The sequence below is a fragment of the Ylistrum balloti genome, unplaced genomic scaffold (assembly GCF_031769215.1).
Source record: "Ylistrum balloti isolate Yb309-2 unplaced genomic scaffold, AGI_CSIRO_Ybal_v1 Utg370912, whole genome shotgun sequence".
NCBI lineage: Eukaryota > Metazoa > Mollusca > Bivalvia > Pectinida > Pectinidae > Ylistrum > Ylistrum balloti.
This window is the reverse complement of record NW_026782517.1, coordinates 163,421-180,691: the sequence shown is the minus strand read 5'-3', so window position 1 is coordinate 180,691 and position 17,271 is coordinate 163,421. Positions and strand designations below refer to the sequence as shown.

Genomic DNA, 17,271 nt, shown 5'->3' with positions numbered 1-17,271 from the left:
TAAATACACGCACCAGCAATAAAAAAAATACACAAAACTGAACTGACCTTTCTCAAAGAACAAAAAGTTAAAATATGGATTTCTTAGAATGAAATATCAACTTAACTTAGTTTCAAAATTATGTCCTCTATTGCACAATGTCTGCTGCACCTCCCGTCTTGATTTTGATTTTTTTTATGATCATTTTGGATTTTCTCTAGTAGCCGCCTAGGCTTCAAACGTTAAGCATCACTGACAAGTCCCAGGAGGAAGAAACAGCTGTATGACGCAATTTAATTAACTGTTCGTCTCTCCTGTATCTCGCTATAAATTATGAAAATGTGTGTCTTTTGTACAACCAATACGTGTATGATGATGTAGAGAACGACACCTCCTTTAGAATTTGAAAATAAAATGTATACGTTTTGTAAAAAATGTTACGGTTTGAAGAGGAGATAGAAAATTGATGTAAAAAAAAGCTCGAATGCATGATTAAAAAAGGAGTTTGAGTCCTATTATATTGTGCGGGCTACCAATCGGCACCTATTCGGCACCTATTCTAGGGCGCGATCCCACTACTGTCTGACACGGGGACTTCTGCCTTAAGCCGATTCGTCCTCCTTAGACAACCTGGTCACGATGGGCTCCCCCAATGTGGCCATATTGATACCGGACTCAGCGCGGACGCCCTATCAACAGCGGGCACCGGAGGGTAGGACTCCCGCCCTCAAACCGTCCTCTTACCTCGGCCTCTTTGTAGCTGAATTATAGGAGCACGCCACGACTCCCGGCCGAGATTACTGTGATCAATATGGTCCTGTACATTTACCATCGTACTTTATGATAGAAATTTATGAAATGAACAAAACTGACGTTAAAGGATAAACGTAAGGCCATTTTGTGAATTTATTATCCATAGTAAAACAAAAAAAAAAAAAAAAACTCGGCGTGAATTGCCACGTCTACGATTAACTTTGACCTTTAGACTGTCCTTGCTGTAAAATGCAGACGTTCCCTGGGGACAAACACGTGCGACAGTGCTCATTGGGAGAGATTGGAGTATTTTATATCCATATAATGTGTTTACGGTCATGAGATTTTAACACGTGTCATAAACGCAGTCAGGATTGCACATATTCGTCGTAACTAGACAAATTGATTTCCGTTCTCAAGTAAAAAGTTGTAACAAACCAGCATTGTACCGATTGTTGGCTTTGTGTAGCTTTTCTATTACAAGAAATAGATTGTTTGAGATATAATCAAAGCCAGATATAATCAAAGCCAAATATAATAATTGTTCTTGGAATTTATCTGATAATCAATGTTTATACTGATAATTATTTTCAAAAATATGAGTGTATGTAACGGTTTGTATGACGTGTCGTGTACTAGGTACCTTGTTAAAATAAACGTTAATTGTTTTATTTTTTAGATACGTTTACAGTATTTTCTGTTGTACAAAGAAACGAAAATCTCCGGACCATTAAGAATGTGTTGTAAATAGAAACTAAGGAACCACTGGGGTTCTAATGTTTAAAGGTTCTGTCATACGTAGGGGAAACTCGTCGAAGAAAACACGGGTCCGTTACAGACAGAAACGAAATCATCCAGCGTCCAGATTAAGGAGGCTCTGCTGTATATAGAAACTAAAATTACCGCAGTAATGTATATTTTTACTAGTCAGGTAATTACACACGACAAAAAATTATTATTTCCAGATAGTTTTCTTACTAATTGTCCATTTATTAAAATAGATAAATGATCTGATTTCAGGAAAACCGGATAACTACCAGTTCAGTATGGATTCAATGCTGGGTGACCGACTGATGCACCCCACTCTCTTCGTGGACACGTTAAACCGACCCAAACTCGTGACCGGTAAAATCGGAAAAGCCATTAAACTGAACGGTGAACAGCAGGTAGTAGATTTCGGTGAAAAAAAATCACAATGTTTTGGGAATTTGGATTTTTGTCACCACGGAATTTATACCTCTCTTTGGTTTAGACCGACTACTTTCAGAAATAATATGTATTTTTTCACTAGCGGCCATAATGGTATCACTTTGAGCAACAGACGGGAAAATCTCAAGGTCACTGCCGGAACCTCGACTAGACTTTGGGAAACTTCAACAGATGTTCTTATTCCGGGAAACTGGTATTTCCTGGAAATTTCTTGGGATCCTGAGACTGGTTTAGAAGTATTTGTTGACGAAGTTCCTGTTGCTAAGGACAGGGATCCGTCTAGACGAACGGACCCACTTCCGGACAGTTTAATCGAAAGCACTTTACAGAACAAGATCTATCTAGGTCGCGGAAATGTTTATATGGAGGACGGACAGTATGGGAAAGGCACGTTCGACGAATTGGCGTATTGGTACGGACCACGTGACTATCTAACGGCTTTTGGATATCTTCAGAGAGGTAATTGAATTAAATCATTAATTTTATTATGATATGTTTACTTGTTAATTGTAATTTGAATAAGCTGTAGATAAAACGATGAATTACGATATCAAAAATATTAATTGAAAAAAAAAACATCGGCGTAATATTTGGTTTTAGTTTGAGAAGATCTGGATTACATTAAGTGAACAAAGATATGGAAAGAGTAAACGAGGCTCATTTGTATTTTTGGTGTGTTAAAACCACAGTAGCAAAAAACACGTCGTTGCAATATCCTTTTTTGTCTTATCTATCACGTGATTATGTTGACAAATCAGATATCTCGTTACAACTATTTTCCTTCTCATTGCCAGGGAAGCCCACCAGCTACTTGATCGATTTCCAGGACATGCGCCGTGGGAAACTTTTACACTCTGAACTCTACCTTCCCACAGTCGGATCGCCAGTACAGGTCCCGGGGGTTGTCGGGAGAGCGCTGAAACTTAGCGGTCTTGGCCAATATCTGGACATTGGTCAACACCAGGACTCCTGTCTCGGAAACTTAGAGAAATGTCCTAACGGCATCACAATAGGAGCTTGGATGAACTTTCAGGCCTTCTTTGAAAATATGTTTATCATGTCGACCGGAAAGAATGGTCTGCGCATGTTTCACAAAGACAGGAAAATTTATGTCACAGTTGATCAAGATGGGAAACACTGGGAGGTTAGTTTCCCACGCGTCGAACCGGAAACGTGGAACCACATGGAGATGTCCTGGCATCCGGACCACGGACTATCCATGTATGTCAACAACACCCTTGTCGCTAAATCACGCTACACGAACGTGCCCATAGAGGTAGCAAACAACGTACCGAATTTTTATGTCGGGCGAGCTAATGATGGAGACTCGCTTGAAACAGTGAACGACGCTAGCATGATCATTGACGAAATGGAGATCTGGTTTGGCAGACGGGAAGAGTTACTGGCCTTTAATTACCTCTTACGTAGTAAGTAACATTGTTCATTTTTCTTTGATTTTTTCATACTGATTAGTAAGAAAGGCTAAAATGGTAAAAGAACTATAAGTTATCCAATTTTTTTTATCTCTCAACAGTCATGGTACTTTTATAAATGAAACGGATAAATCGGTCGACAAATATGAATTTTCTTTTCTTTGTCAATTTTATGGAAACCATAAGATCAAAAATCATATGCTTTACAAAGGCAATGGTCAGAATGCCTGATGGAAGTTCGATACATTTTGCGCGAGAACATTACGTAAGTTGAATTGTACAGTGTTTATTAAAGAAAGTAAATAATTATATATAATTGCTGTCGACGTCGATATAATGCCCCTCGTTTGGCATTGATTAAAAAACTCATATTTGGCCTTGCTCTTGGTTGGATCAGCCTCGATATAATTCTCCACGCTAAACGTGTCTATATGTGCTTAATCTGGTTTGACATCGATAAAATACATCATTGGCTACCGCCAACGTAGCATTCTCTCTTATCTCAATTACAGTTTTCTCGATATATTGAAAAAAAAACCGCTTAATGATACCAGCTGGACAAACAAGACGAAACACAACTACACGTAATAGTGCCAAGACAGTATAACGAGGTTCAAATATTATAGAAATAGACTTTACAGTATCAAAAACTGTCCGAATTTCGTGCTAATATCCATCAGATAGGATGATGACTAGTCTCTTTGAAATCGAACAATCAATTTGACATGGGCACATGTTGGAGATATGAACACATGTTGGAGATATGTTACTGAACACATTTATCGCTGTGTAAGTAGAATTGTTATTGTTTGTTGATATGTTCATATTTCTCGATGTTGTTTACCATTGACATATCCCTAATGATGTTCTTTACATAACAAAATATCGGCATTATGTACTTTAAACACTTTTGCGCATGCGCTTCACGTTCGCTCTCTGTTGCTGAAAAGCTTGTACTTGTATATGTTGTTACTTACGTGTTTAAATTCGTTGTTCATTTTTTATTTTCGTTTGTCTGTTGTGATGTTATCATGTTGTGTGTAGAATCGGATGTTATTTTTTTTTAATATCGCGCATTGATATTTGCCGTCAGGTGGCGCTATAGTGGTAGTCGGGCTAGCTGATTGGTCAATATTGAGTTAAGTGAAATCTGCACATAGTTCAGTTGATGAGATGAGGTCCGCTAGTGATTCAGTGCAGCATGTAGATAGATGTTGTGGAATGGAGTTGGTTCTCATTAAAATATGTATGGATGATATATAAATCTATGAGTTTGTGGAAGGTTATGGTAGATAACAGTTCAGTTTGAAGAATGCGGTGCATGTCACAAATCTGAGAGAGGGTGGTGATATTGCCTTGCTTGGATTGCATTGTACATCAAGCTAGTGACGGGATTCTGTCATTACAGTGCGGTCATTCAAATTATAAACAAATGTGTGCTTTAAATTCTCACATGCGAAAATGTTTGAGATGTTCATCAAATTAATGATTAACAAGCAAACGTTTTGAATTATTTGAGATATCATACAATAAATTTGATTATTCAAAATTTTAAAATATTCGATTTATCTATCGAATGCAGATATCTGTCTAATTAAATATTATAAATCTATTTTGTTTGTAAAGTTTTGACCACTCTGTCCCTGTGTTCTTTTGTACTTAAAATATGGGCATCTGTTTCACAATCAACGAACAATCAGTAAATGTGATCACGTGACTTTGTTATCCACTAGGATTCGTCATTATACGGTTTTACCCGTCGCTTTTATATTGTTCATTGTCCAATGAAATGTATCGTTACTTTTCACTTCATTTCTCTGAGAAATTATTGAAACGTATTTGATACGATATCATATTTTTAACTCATCACATCAATTATACGACGTAGTGTAACTTATTATCTTTCGATATATCATTTTAAACATCAGAGAGTAAATTTGTGGAACAGTTGCCTTAATTGAATAGAGACTAGACCTGTCCTTTATATTCATACATAGTATAGATATTTGGTTGAAATCTTTAGCATCAATCTATGTAGCGGTCTGTGTCTTTGTCGGTGATTCGCATCTAGCATGTTATTTCTTCTATTTTGACAAGATATCTCGTCCTTTCAGAAGCCCATAGGAGGAAGTCTTTGTGTAACAATGTTGTTCTAGGGAGTAAGTTAAAAAGCTCTTGTTAAGAAGTTGAGCAGTGAAATCCATCATGGCGGAAACATCACTTCCGGTGTTGTAGGTACCCGTAGCGTTGTTCTTTGTTGTGTCACTAATCACCTTGCTGTCGATTGAATATTCTGCATGTATTTTATCCACCATCACTCTGTATTCATCAATAAGGTTTCCATCCATTTTTCAGTTTTCCCATCATTTTCTGTTGATTAACAAAACTAGTACCGACGAAAAATGTAGTTGCTACCAAGTCCATTTCTTTTGTTTTTTAGAACGTGGTGAAAGTTTTTCTTTTTAAATTCAATTTTTGAAGTAAAATTACAAAATTTTAATCAGCAAAAAATGTCTGTTTTTCGTTTTCTTTTGGCTTAGCGATTGGTCTCCAATTACATAGTTGTGACTTTTACTTTCTTTGTTTTTTGGTATGAAACTAATGACAATTTGGCCAATTTAGTTATTATTTTCTAGTATGAATGTTCCTCAATAACCTTAAATAACCTTAAATGCTTCCTCCTCCTGCTGCTACTTTCTCTTTGTATACGTGGAATCAGGTATACCTTATTTGTGTGTCATGTTCGAAGCAGCTTTCAGACTAACAAATTTCAGTGTTTTGATTGCAAGATCCATTGACATTGACATTAAGGAGTTTCCATGAACTATATTTAAGTTGTATAATTTAATTTTCATTAAATATAAACGGCATTAAATTTTCAGAGTTTAAAAATGGTCCAAATTTGCATGTTGTCATCCGCTCATTCCTTCATTAGACTACTAAAATGTGTGTGCGTGCGTGTGTAAGGGTGTGTGTGTAATGGTGTGTGTGTGTGTGTGTGTGTGGTGTATGTGTGTGTTCTGTTATGTATATATACATGTATTTACGTACTTACTCCTCTGTTTGCCTCACACCTCCATCGAATCTTACCAAACTAACATATTGATTTTGACGTCATAATGTAATGACGTCATTGTTATCATTTGGTGATTGGTATTTTATGAACTATACTCCTGTCATTGTTTATGTTCCATTTCTTCAGATTTTCAACCGTTTGTTGATATTCACGATCTTTTATAGTGTTAAATGAATATCCAACAGAATTAATTCCTTCAATTATACATTAAGACAGAAGGCAAAAGTATTCAAACTGAATATCGATTGTTTAGATACTGAATGAGAAGAATTACTTTCTAAATCATTGCATATTTGTTTGAATTCCAAAAGAAGAAAAGACTAATCAGACCGAATAACGATTAAGTTTATTCAACGATTGTTCTACATATGGAAAAATGAAGAAAAAAAAATTGTTGAGTTTTTGAAAAACCTGAACTCATCGTCTTATTTACGTGTCAAGCCACGGCGGCAATGTCTTAACATTTGTTTTTTCCCCAATTAAGAGCTATCATTGATCATTCCACCTTTTAATAATTGCAGGAAGTTACCGAACGCTTTTCATGAACGCGTTCTTTTTCATCAGAACAAGAACATTTCTATCGTCTGGGCATCCTCATACTTAGAGCACTATTTCGATATGTCATGTTTTTGTTTGTTAGATATAAACAGTATAGTCGTTGCTGCCATTTTTAGAAATTACCCGCCCCTTAAAGAGGAGTGGACAAGAGTGGGGAATGGGGGTGTGTATGTGGGGATTGAATCGGAAGTTGTTCGGTTATGGCGCAAATAATTGGTGATAGGCGATAAAGGAACAGGCAGTAGTTCGGAAATTCGTGGTTTGGTAGTTTTGCAACTTAAGCTAAAATTTGATACTTCGGTGTTATATGTGAGTTTAACGAAAGTGCTCCGTGTAAACCAGATTTTTGTGGATGATCGAGCAGAAAGGGAAAACGATAGGTAATTTATCGTAAGATTGTTTGGTTTTTACTTAATGGGCGAGGCATATGTTTAGGTGGTTTAGGTATGAAAGCCTATAAGGAATATAGAAACAAGTCGACGTGTTTAGATAAGGATGAAAAGGTACAATGACTAATGACAGGGGCAAGATAACTGTGGGGCTAAATGTCAGGGAAAAAGAAACTTTGTAGAAACGGGTTAAAAATGTGATTCAATCCGGATGACCTCTTGTCGGCTCCTCATTTAGTATTAGTTTTGTTGTCTCTTCATTAACATGCATGTGGATGTTTATGATTGGTGGGTTTTCACATTTCTCACAGACAACATTCCTCACGAGACTTTCTCCATGGAAGACGAACGAAATGGTATAGTTCGTCACCCCCGCTATACTGTTACTTTAGCAAATGGCGCCAAGATAGTACCGGGGAAAATCGGCAACGCTGTCTCATTGGCTGGAACAGGACAGTATGTTGATCTAGGTGTCCCAGACGACAAGTGCCTGGCTGATATCAACCAATGTAAGAATGGGCTGACGATGTCACTTTGGATAAAATCGCGGGAACTTGTTGACGGAGCATACTTCGTTTCTGCACCCTCATACTCGCTTTTCTACCGGGACGGTAACCTTGTCGCTAGGTTCCATTCAGACGGTAAGACATGGGAAGTATCTAGTCCAAACTTCAGAGCCGATAGATGGCATAATGTTGAAGTTTCATGGACACCAGATAAAGGTCTTGCTCTTTATCTCGACGGTACGAAAGAGGACGCTACTGTCACCTGGACCCAATCTCAGGCCGAAGCGCCCTCTGGTAGAAATGTTTATGTGGGAAGGGAACAGAGAGACGAACCAGCGAGGACAAAAGCCCTTGTGGATGAGATTCAGTACTGGTATGGTCCAAGGGATGAAGTGGTGAGAGCCGGACAGATAGGAGGTAGGGGATTAACACGTGACTGGTCAAGATGGTCAGTATGAGGCACTCTCACTAATAGTAGTTCTGGTCGAAATGCAGATAGAACTGTATCACCAATGGGATATAATCTTACGAATTTTAACAATAACTAATCTTTAAAGTAAAGAAATATTTTCATAATACTAAGAATTGATCACAACTTATTGTCTTTCATGTACTTTCGGGGCCCGCTAACTTTCGTTTGGTGAAATATTTTGTAACTGGGCAGATGTTCAAATTAAAGACGAGAGCAGTACGATTGTGTGATAGTTTCACATTTTCAAATTATCACACAACTATATTTGATTAATCATAAATCTTTTGAAACCTTACCCTGATGGAAGAATCTCTTCTAACACTGATATAAAGTAGTATTTGAAGAAAATATTAAGCATTTGGCTTAAAGCTTTTAATAGGCACTGGTAAAAAGAAACCATATTGGTCGATGGTGCTTAAGTATTTGGTTCGGTGGTTCTTAACCCTTTTCGGTTATAAGCAAGCTTTGGTCAATTAATGACACCAGAGACGTTTCTGTTTTTCTACTAAAAGTGAAACATTTATACAAAATACGATGATAATATCCGAAACGATAAAAATATTTTCTCCAGTTTTAAAAGTCTGAAGCGAAATCTATGAATACCATGTTGTTGTGACTTTCTTATCAACCCATAAAAAGTTAACGGGAATTGGAAGCACTTTTTCATATGATATACCAGCTATAACGTAACTGTAGTATAATATATAATAAAAGAAATGAGTTGTTTTGGCGAGGAATTGTTTATATCTAATGTAGGTGTTTGCAAATCAGCAAGATCTGAATTACAGGTAACCATTAAGGTAAAAAAAAGGAAATGAAAAATATATTTGCCTAAGTTTCCAACAAGTTTCCAACTAAGTTACCGAAGAAGGAACAGATATATAAAAATAGGAATGTTTTAACAAAAAGATAATTTTTCTCGCCATTTCAACACATTTTATTATTGCTGGACTTTTTACTTATTCGGGATAGTAACCATAACAACATTTCAAAAGCACGAGGTCGTACACAGAATGTCGCATGCTATTGATTAGTACAGGTGTACTATATATATATTATATACTGCAGGTTCACCACTATACTAAACGTATAGGGTTATCAGTACAAAGGGGGATAATCGATATCGACACATTAATTTTCAATCCGAGAATAAATGATGTGATCGGTTATGTTATTTTTATATCGTTCATATTTTGTGCAAATTAAATTTTTCGAACAAATTTATTTCATTTACCTCCATAAATGGTACTTCGGGATTTCATTAATGGTAGATTTGTTTAATCCTAAATACCATTTACCTGTTCCACACAAGATCAAGAACGATAGTCTTGAAATGCCGGTTATTATCGCCTGGGGATGGGTCTTTATCTATGTAACCAACTTAATACTTAATAAAAGTTGTCTATTTTTCATGGTTAGAAAGCTAAATAAAAATGATATATTTCAATAAAATCGCTTTATCCGGGAAATTGTTCATATTTACTGAAATAGGATTGTCCCGATATTTGTTTTTGTCCAAACATATTCAGTGTCCGTATATGTCTGTCTGTTTTTTGTTGTTTGTTTTTTATTTACGTGCGGTTTACAAAGTAGTAATAACATATTTTTTCTAATTTTCAATTTCGTATACTTATTGTAGACATCACAAAAAATTGAATGACATCCTCAAAAATCGTAATTTCAATCGAGGTGAACATATTTACATGAATCAGATGTTATTTCCTTGCAGAGTTTTTAAGACATGAAGTAATCCCGTTCGATAAAGTTATCAGGATACAAAACGGAACATCGAACATCGTTCTCCCCACCAGGACAATACGTCTACACGAAGGCCCGGTCCAAGTTCAAGGACAACATGGTAGTGCCATCAGGGTCAACGGCAAAAGTCAATATCTGGACCTCGGGGAGGATCTGATTTGTAATGGTAACCTCGAAAACTGCCCGGAAGGCATTACCATGGTGATGTCAGTGAAACCAGAGGCCTTACTTAATAATATGTATTTTTTCGACAGTTTCCCGGTCTCGCTTTACTATCGAGACGAGAAATTGTACGCGACTGCTAGAACACCGACAAAATCCTGGACTGTCTCGACGCCGGGATTTGACGTTAATGAATGGCACTTAGTGGAATTGTCATGGCACGATCAAGAAGGTAAGGTCAAGAGAGTGCCATGAATGGCACATTGCTTATAATGTGTGTTAGCTGCATTTCTGGTCCTTATATTTGACTTCGTAAATGTGAAGAAAAGCTTCAGGAATTTTAGAAGGTGTTAAATTCGCAAACTGAAAACGTGTTGATTCGAATGTCTCATGGATTAAGGGCAATCTTCCGCACTTCATCTTTTTTAAGACGATGCCTATGACGGTGTAGTAGATTGTTGTGCGATTATACTTGTTTTTAATGCGTGACCTCTTTCAGGACTGACTATGTATCTGGACGGCCGGAAAGGCGGATATCAGTCTTTCGGTACCCCTCAAGATGAAGTGCGGGAGTGGAGTAGCAAATCGTATGTCGGTAGGTCGTTGTCAGACATGAGAAGGGAACGCTTTGCGGACGCCACATTCGAACGCATGGACACGTGGAACGCCAGAAAAGGATATCTGCAGTCCTTCAATTTGATGCCAATAACAGATGGACTCCCAACCGAACGCACCGAGACCGGACCAGGTGTGCCACCAATCAATGTGACCCCTTTTAACCCCGGTCTTTCCGGTGGTAGAATAGGAACGTCCAGAATCAACATAAACACGGGAGACGGTTTCCCGGTCAATCGCCAACCTGACACGACCAGCGAAGAAATTGTGATTGTCCTAGATGGTGATATGAGTCGTGAAAGTGGAAGAAGTCAGCCGCCAGTTAGAACCGGAAGTGATAGAAATCCACCTCAGGTACCTCGAATCTGGTATATCACTAACCTTACAGGAATTCTCAACGAAAATCGTCGTCCTACCCCGACGCCTCGACCCCGACCCCCACCACAGCCACAAACGCCGCGACCCCGACTCCAACCGCAGCCACAAACGCCAGGTAAGATATTTTTTGGTACTTGAAAAAAACTATACTTTATCAAAAAATGATATGAACATGATTTAAAAAAGAAACTTGAATAATCCGATCTGATGAGGTCCTGTAACTTTACTTCATCAGATGAAACAAAGAACAGAGGATTAAATGACTGAAGAAATCTGATTTTAGTAAGGTCAAGAGATTAACATCGGAATTAACAAGGCTATGTCTAAGACAATCTAATTCTAATATCCATGCATATACTTTGGTATGACAACGGTCACATTATGTTACAAACAACAATCAACAGTAAATTTGAAGATAATTTTTTTCAAAAATAAAATGCTAAACTAGTTCAAATCTCAGTTGAATGACTGCTGACTTCGCATCACACAAGATTTCCCATCAAAGGGACGTAACTCTAGTGAACTTGTCATGTTCCTACCGTGTACCATTGTTTATACGTAGTTTTCATGTTGCAATATTTTACTGATAAAGATGTATTTTCAGCCATAGCAAGATTTTCCCTAAATGACTGGAATGATCACAAACTCATTATAATACCAAGTAGTATGATGAATGATGCGTGTAAAACGTCAAAGCATCCAAAGGGAATACCTATCTAAATGATAGCTATGACAAACTTCTAAATTTTGCTTTCGAATTTTCCTTTTCTGGATAGTACCATAACTACATGATCAAGATATTGTGGCTAGTAAGCCCCTTGAAAGGGACTATAGCGTTTGTTTCTGTCTATCTGTCCGTATGTCTGTCAGTCTGTTCGGATGTTGGTTTCCAGACGATAACTTGAGAAGAGATGGATGGACTTCATTGAAACTTCACTTACTGCTAGTTCATGAGGTAATACTTGGTGGAGTGGAGTTTGATGTCGAAAGGTCAACTACGATTGTCAGTGTTTCTAAAAATAGATATTTTCCGTCAAATTTTGGTCTCAAGATGATAACTTCAGAAAGGGTAGATGGATTTGGTTGAAACTTTATACAAGTATTGTAGAATGGGATTGAGTTTGGGGTCAAAAGGTCAACTACGAAGGTCACTGTTGCTATAAATAGACTGCTGTCGTCATATTTTGGCTTCAGGTGATAACTTGTGATAGGGTTGGACGATTGTATTGAAATTTAACGCAATCAAATATTACTAGAAAACACATAGATTTGGATCGCGTTATGGGTCAAAAGGTCAAATGTGAAGGCTGTTGAGGTCACTTACCACAATATACATTTATCACCATTTTTAAGGCCCAACATCAAAGCAAATTTGTCAGAATAACACCAGTAGTCAACTGACCAATGTTCAAGGTAACAGTGTCAAGAGATCAATGTTAAATTTTACATTTGTAAATGTGTATTCTGACAATGTAATTATAATCTACCATGGAATGTCAGACACAATGTCGGATCCTTGCAGACATGTCAGTGTGTTTTTTTCCAGATAGTCACTTAATTGGATTAGGGATGACAAACTTTCATACAATATTAAGCACTAGGGAATGCATATAAAGTTTTTTCCGCGTTATTTTTCTGGATTTTGCGTCCTTCCTGTCAAAATACTAGTGTATGGAGGGAAGACTTTCAGTTGTTAAAATGAAACATCTGTTCATTGCTAATAACTTCTATGTTGCTTAGAGAATTTGATTAACGGCAGGCCTACTACTAGTGGTACATAATACAATGAGTCATTGGATAGACACTAGCAGCTGACGAAAACTGTACAACAAAGGCATAGAATAAAATTCTATTTTCTTATGCGATGTGAACCATACTTATCACGTGGTCGTTAGTACGCCTACTAGTTTCAATTCTGAATATCAAGTTCAGAAATTGACACTTACTTGTTTAACCTTGAGTTGAATATTCCTATGGTACATCTTGTCTTGAAATTCGCAACAGCACAAATATCGCAGAAGTTATTTGGGATAGTCAACAGAATCGATTCTTTGATGACATCGAATATATTTCGTTGTTATACATGCCCTTTCTGCATTGATCAATATCATATTACTGGTGTCATTTCTGGTAAATCTTAGGACACAACAATAATTACATGTTAAGCTTTTTTCTAAAATGCTCTTTTCGACACCATAATCATGAAGGCTTAATTTGTATTTGACAAATAAAGAACTGAAAAAAAAAAGAAAAACCAACGTTTACTAGGCAATACAGGAGAGCACAATAAATACAACATATTTTACGTAGAATTGATATGAAATAAAATGCGAAGGAAATTAGGTCTTATAGACAGTCAGGTTTTAGTCATATTATTATAGTGAGCAACTGAATTTTGAGTTAAATTATATTGTAAATTCTAATTGAAGGTTGGCATGGAAATTGTTTGGAAAATGTGAAACTGTCATTGGTTACACAGTTAGCATTTAGGTATGAGTCGTTGACGGTGTACAGACAGAAAGTATATTTCATTTTTAGGCAAAAGTAACGAAAACCTTTTCGCTGATAGGATTGAAAAATGAATTGAAGATTCGAGAAAAACAACATTTATGATATAACCTTTTTTATATGATTATACTGCTCAACTCGCAAATGTAGAATCCGGTAATTGAAAATAAATTCGGTTGTCACTACTATTTACCCAGGTTTTTGATGTTATGGGTTTATGACGTCATTGTTTATTCATTGTGACGTCACGGTGAATGCAGTATCGTACCAAAATTTATGTGATGACGTCATTTTATGGCTTAGCAGCCGGTGTATATAATATAAAATTGTATTACTAAAAATAATACAAAATATATATTGTACAGTGAGCCTATTTATCTCGAACCCGACTGGACCATGGGAAAACCGAGTGTTCTATTTAAATGAATTGGAATGATTCGAATTAAACGGGGTCTTCGAGTCATACAAAATAGAGATAACGAGGTTCGACTGTAATTGATATCATATATCAAACAGGTTTGTTTAATGTGGCTCAGGTCTTACATTTTATTAAAATAATTAAAAGACAAAAAATTGCATTTGTCGGTACTAAAATGTTAAAGAAGAAATAGTTCCCTTATGTGAGCCCTTACAGGTGCGATAATTCATTCGTCGCTGCCAAACCTTGTTTATATGCATTTGGAATGCTTGCTGGGGTCAGAGGTCAAGCCTGTCCGTTAGGATATGAATGAGATGAGAACAGTAAGTGATGCATTGTACCTGTGTGGGGATTGTATGACGGCGTACTAGCTACTAAAACACATCAAAGATGACTGGAAAGAGGCGATCCATGGGGAAATTATTAGTCATTGGAAGATATTCAACATAAGTGTATCCAAGTCCGACGTTTTGCCGTTTCATAAAGGGATGGTGCTTATGTTTGTATGACAAATATTATACTTTTGGTGTATCTTTTGGAAGTGGCTGTGTCATTTTGTATTTTTAAAGTAAATTTTCAATCAAAATTAGCGTCAGACGTCATTAACATGTTTATTTGTTAATAATTTGACATACACTTTATTATGGAAGAAAGCGGTCAAAAAAGACAGACAGAAACTAGCGCGGAATGCGTAAACCTGAATTATAATTCATGACATATTTAAAAAAACAAAAGCGATGTGAGATGTCTTTTATACTACACGTAGCCTACCATACCGTTCGTTTTTTTTTATTAGATATATATATATCTTACTTATATGCTATTGGTACACGTGATAATCAGACATTAAAACATATAATATGCGTGCATTGCTGACAGGTGAACACATTCTTTCTCTTTAACAACGGACAATGGAAACGACAGCGTTGAAATATCCTTACCAAACACGATCATATACTTGTAGCTCAAACTTTCTTCCTGGTAGGACTGCACGAATGGCCACGATAATCATCTCTTTCGGAACCCTGCTGGCAGTGACACGTGCATATGCCCGCTGTCCGTGCGGGAATGAATGTAAATATGCGTTAGATTTAGTTTTTTTTATGAAGTCAGCCTCTAATTATACATATGCTCAATGTTCTACTGATGTACTGTTTATCTTTTCCTGAACCATCACTTATCTCTTCGAGATTCTGATTTCTCCGGATCGAAAGGTCGCGGGCATATTGTTTTCGTTTTGTCTGTATGTATATCTGTTTGCATGTCTGTTGTCAACTTCAACCTTGCCAATAGCTATTGAACCGTAAGAGGTAGGGCTTTCATATTTCGTATGATTGTTCGTTGTGACCGTTTGTCCTACATTTGAACAATTTTACTATTGCATCATAAGAGGTGTGGCGTTCGTATTTGGTATGTGTAATTCCTTGTGACAAGACCTTTCTGGTAGTACCAAAAGTTTTGACCATGTGATTGTTAATTTTGTTACCATCGGGGGGCATAGTGTTTCATAAACATATCATGTTTTCAGTACACAGACCGCGGAGTATGACGAATATCATAAGGTGATCGTTGATTCATAAATATTTCTTACAACAACGGTATTATACTAGTAACATGATGTTAAATGTGTTTATATTTTTACATAATGTTTTGGCATCATACGAGGTATTATTCTTCGGTCTTGATGAGAAGGAGAAAGACAGTTATGAATCAACACAACCAAGTAACATCATGATAATCGCTAAATCCTCATTCTATTCACCGAAAACTTTGATGCGTAATGGCTAGATTTTTTGTTGCTGATATGTATGTTTAATTTTTTTTGCGAGTTATTGATAGTAAAGGTCATGTGTTAAGGGTACTTATGACTTGTCACGTGATTAACCAACACGACCCAGCAAATGTTCTGTGAGATAGGCAATGCACGTTTGTGTGATGGCCTACTACCATGTGTTTATTATCAACACCATCCCTAACATACCCGACTTCAATAATTTCTGACAAGGCTATCGAATCACATCATGTCCCTGAAAGGATCATGAGAACATTCGTCATCACAGTAAATGAGTTCTGGAGCATTGTTCTCTAAAGTCAATTGCTTGAGTAATACTAATAACCGACAACTGTAATAAGAGGGCGCTGCACTGTCAGGCCGGCATTTTTCACTGTGTGAAGCTATCTATGGGATGGTATATATAGATATAAACATCTCACTCATTAGAATGCTTATATATCTGTATTATGAGTCGGTAGTAACACATCCGGACCCTAACAATTACACAAATGAATGTAGTATTTGTCATTTTATATATAATTACTTTATTTACTAACCAGAAATCAAACAAGATCGCCTTACTGCAGAACAAGACGAAATGAAACAGAAGCAATTCAGAATCATTCAAACTGTATATACATTGATAAACACAGGTTCCTGCGTTTAGCTGTTATTGCATGATCTTTCAACTTGGGATTCATTTCTAGGTATTCCATACCCTCTTATAAACGACTTTTCTAAAGCTATAGTACAGACAGATTAATTATATCGTTATATAATGTGGGATATGCATTCTTATATGTAGACTTCAACGTAGATAAAGCTGTACATTTTAAATTGATATATGTTCTCAATAAGATTTAAAACCCGAAATAAGCACAAATGGTCATCTCTGGCCATCAATATCACTAAGGTTTTTTTTATATAAATAATGAGATTAATTATGAATGATAACCATTAAGTATATCGGGACGTGTTTGATGCTCGTTAGCTTGCCTGTTGGTTCCGTTGTTGTGGACCTTGTTCTCATTTGAGAACGTGGCATTACTTACTTATATTGACCAATGTTTACATGGCAGGCGTCGTCGATGAAGCAGAAGACGTTTAATCTTCCGGAACACCTGGCCTTATTCTCCTTGGTACTTTTTCAGGATTCTCCGTGTCATGTTCATATTTTGCCCTAGTTTTATGGGATTCGAGTTTGAATTATGATTATGTTGCCATGTTGGTATTTTCTTGATGGTTTTTCTAACCTGCACTTCAATGAGAATCGCTAGAAAGAA

General features: G+C 36.7%; 1 protein-coding gene across 2 annotated transcripts in view; it reads left to right on the top strand.

The window, feature by feature from the left end:
* Positions 1-17,271, top strand: part of LOC132559439 (uncharacterized) — a 96,098-nt gene that overhangs the window by 41,181 nt on the left and 37,646 nt on the right. For both annotated transcript variants that reach the window (XM_060224057.1, XM_060224058.1), the window contains exons 6-10: positions 1,753-2,400; positions 2,736-3,368; positions 7,709-8,320; positions 10,105-10,527; positions 10,795-11,403. In XM_060224057.1, coding sequence (XP_060080040.1) covers positions 1,753-2,400; positions 2,736-3,368; positions 7,709-8,320; positions 10,105-10,527; positions 10,795-11,403 — 2,925 coding nt within the window. The remainder of the gene's footprint in view (positions 1-1,752; positions 2,401-2,735; positions 3,369-7,708; positions 8,321-10,104; positions 10,528-10,794; positions 11,404-17,271) is intronic.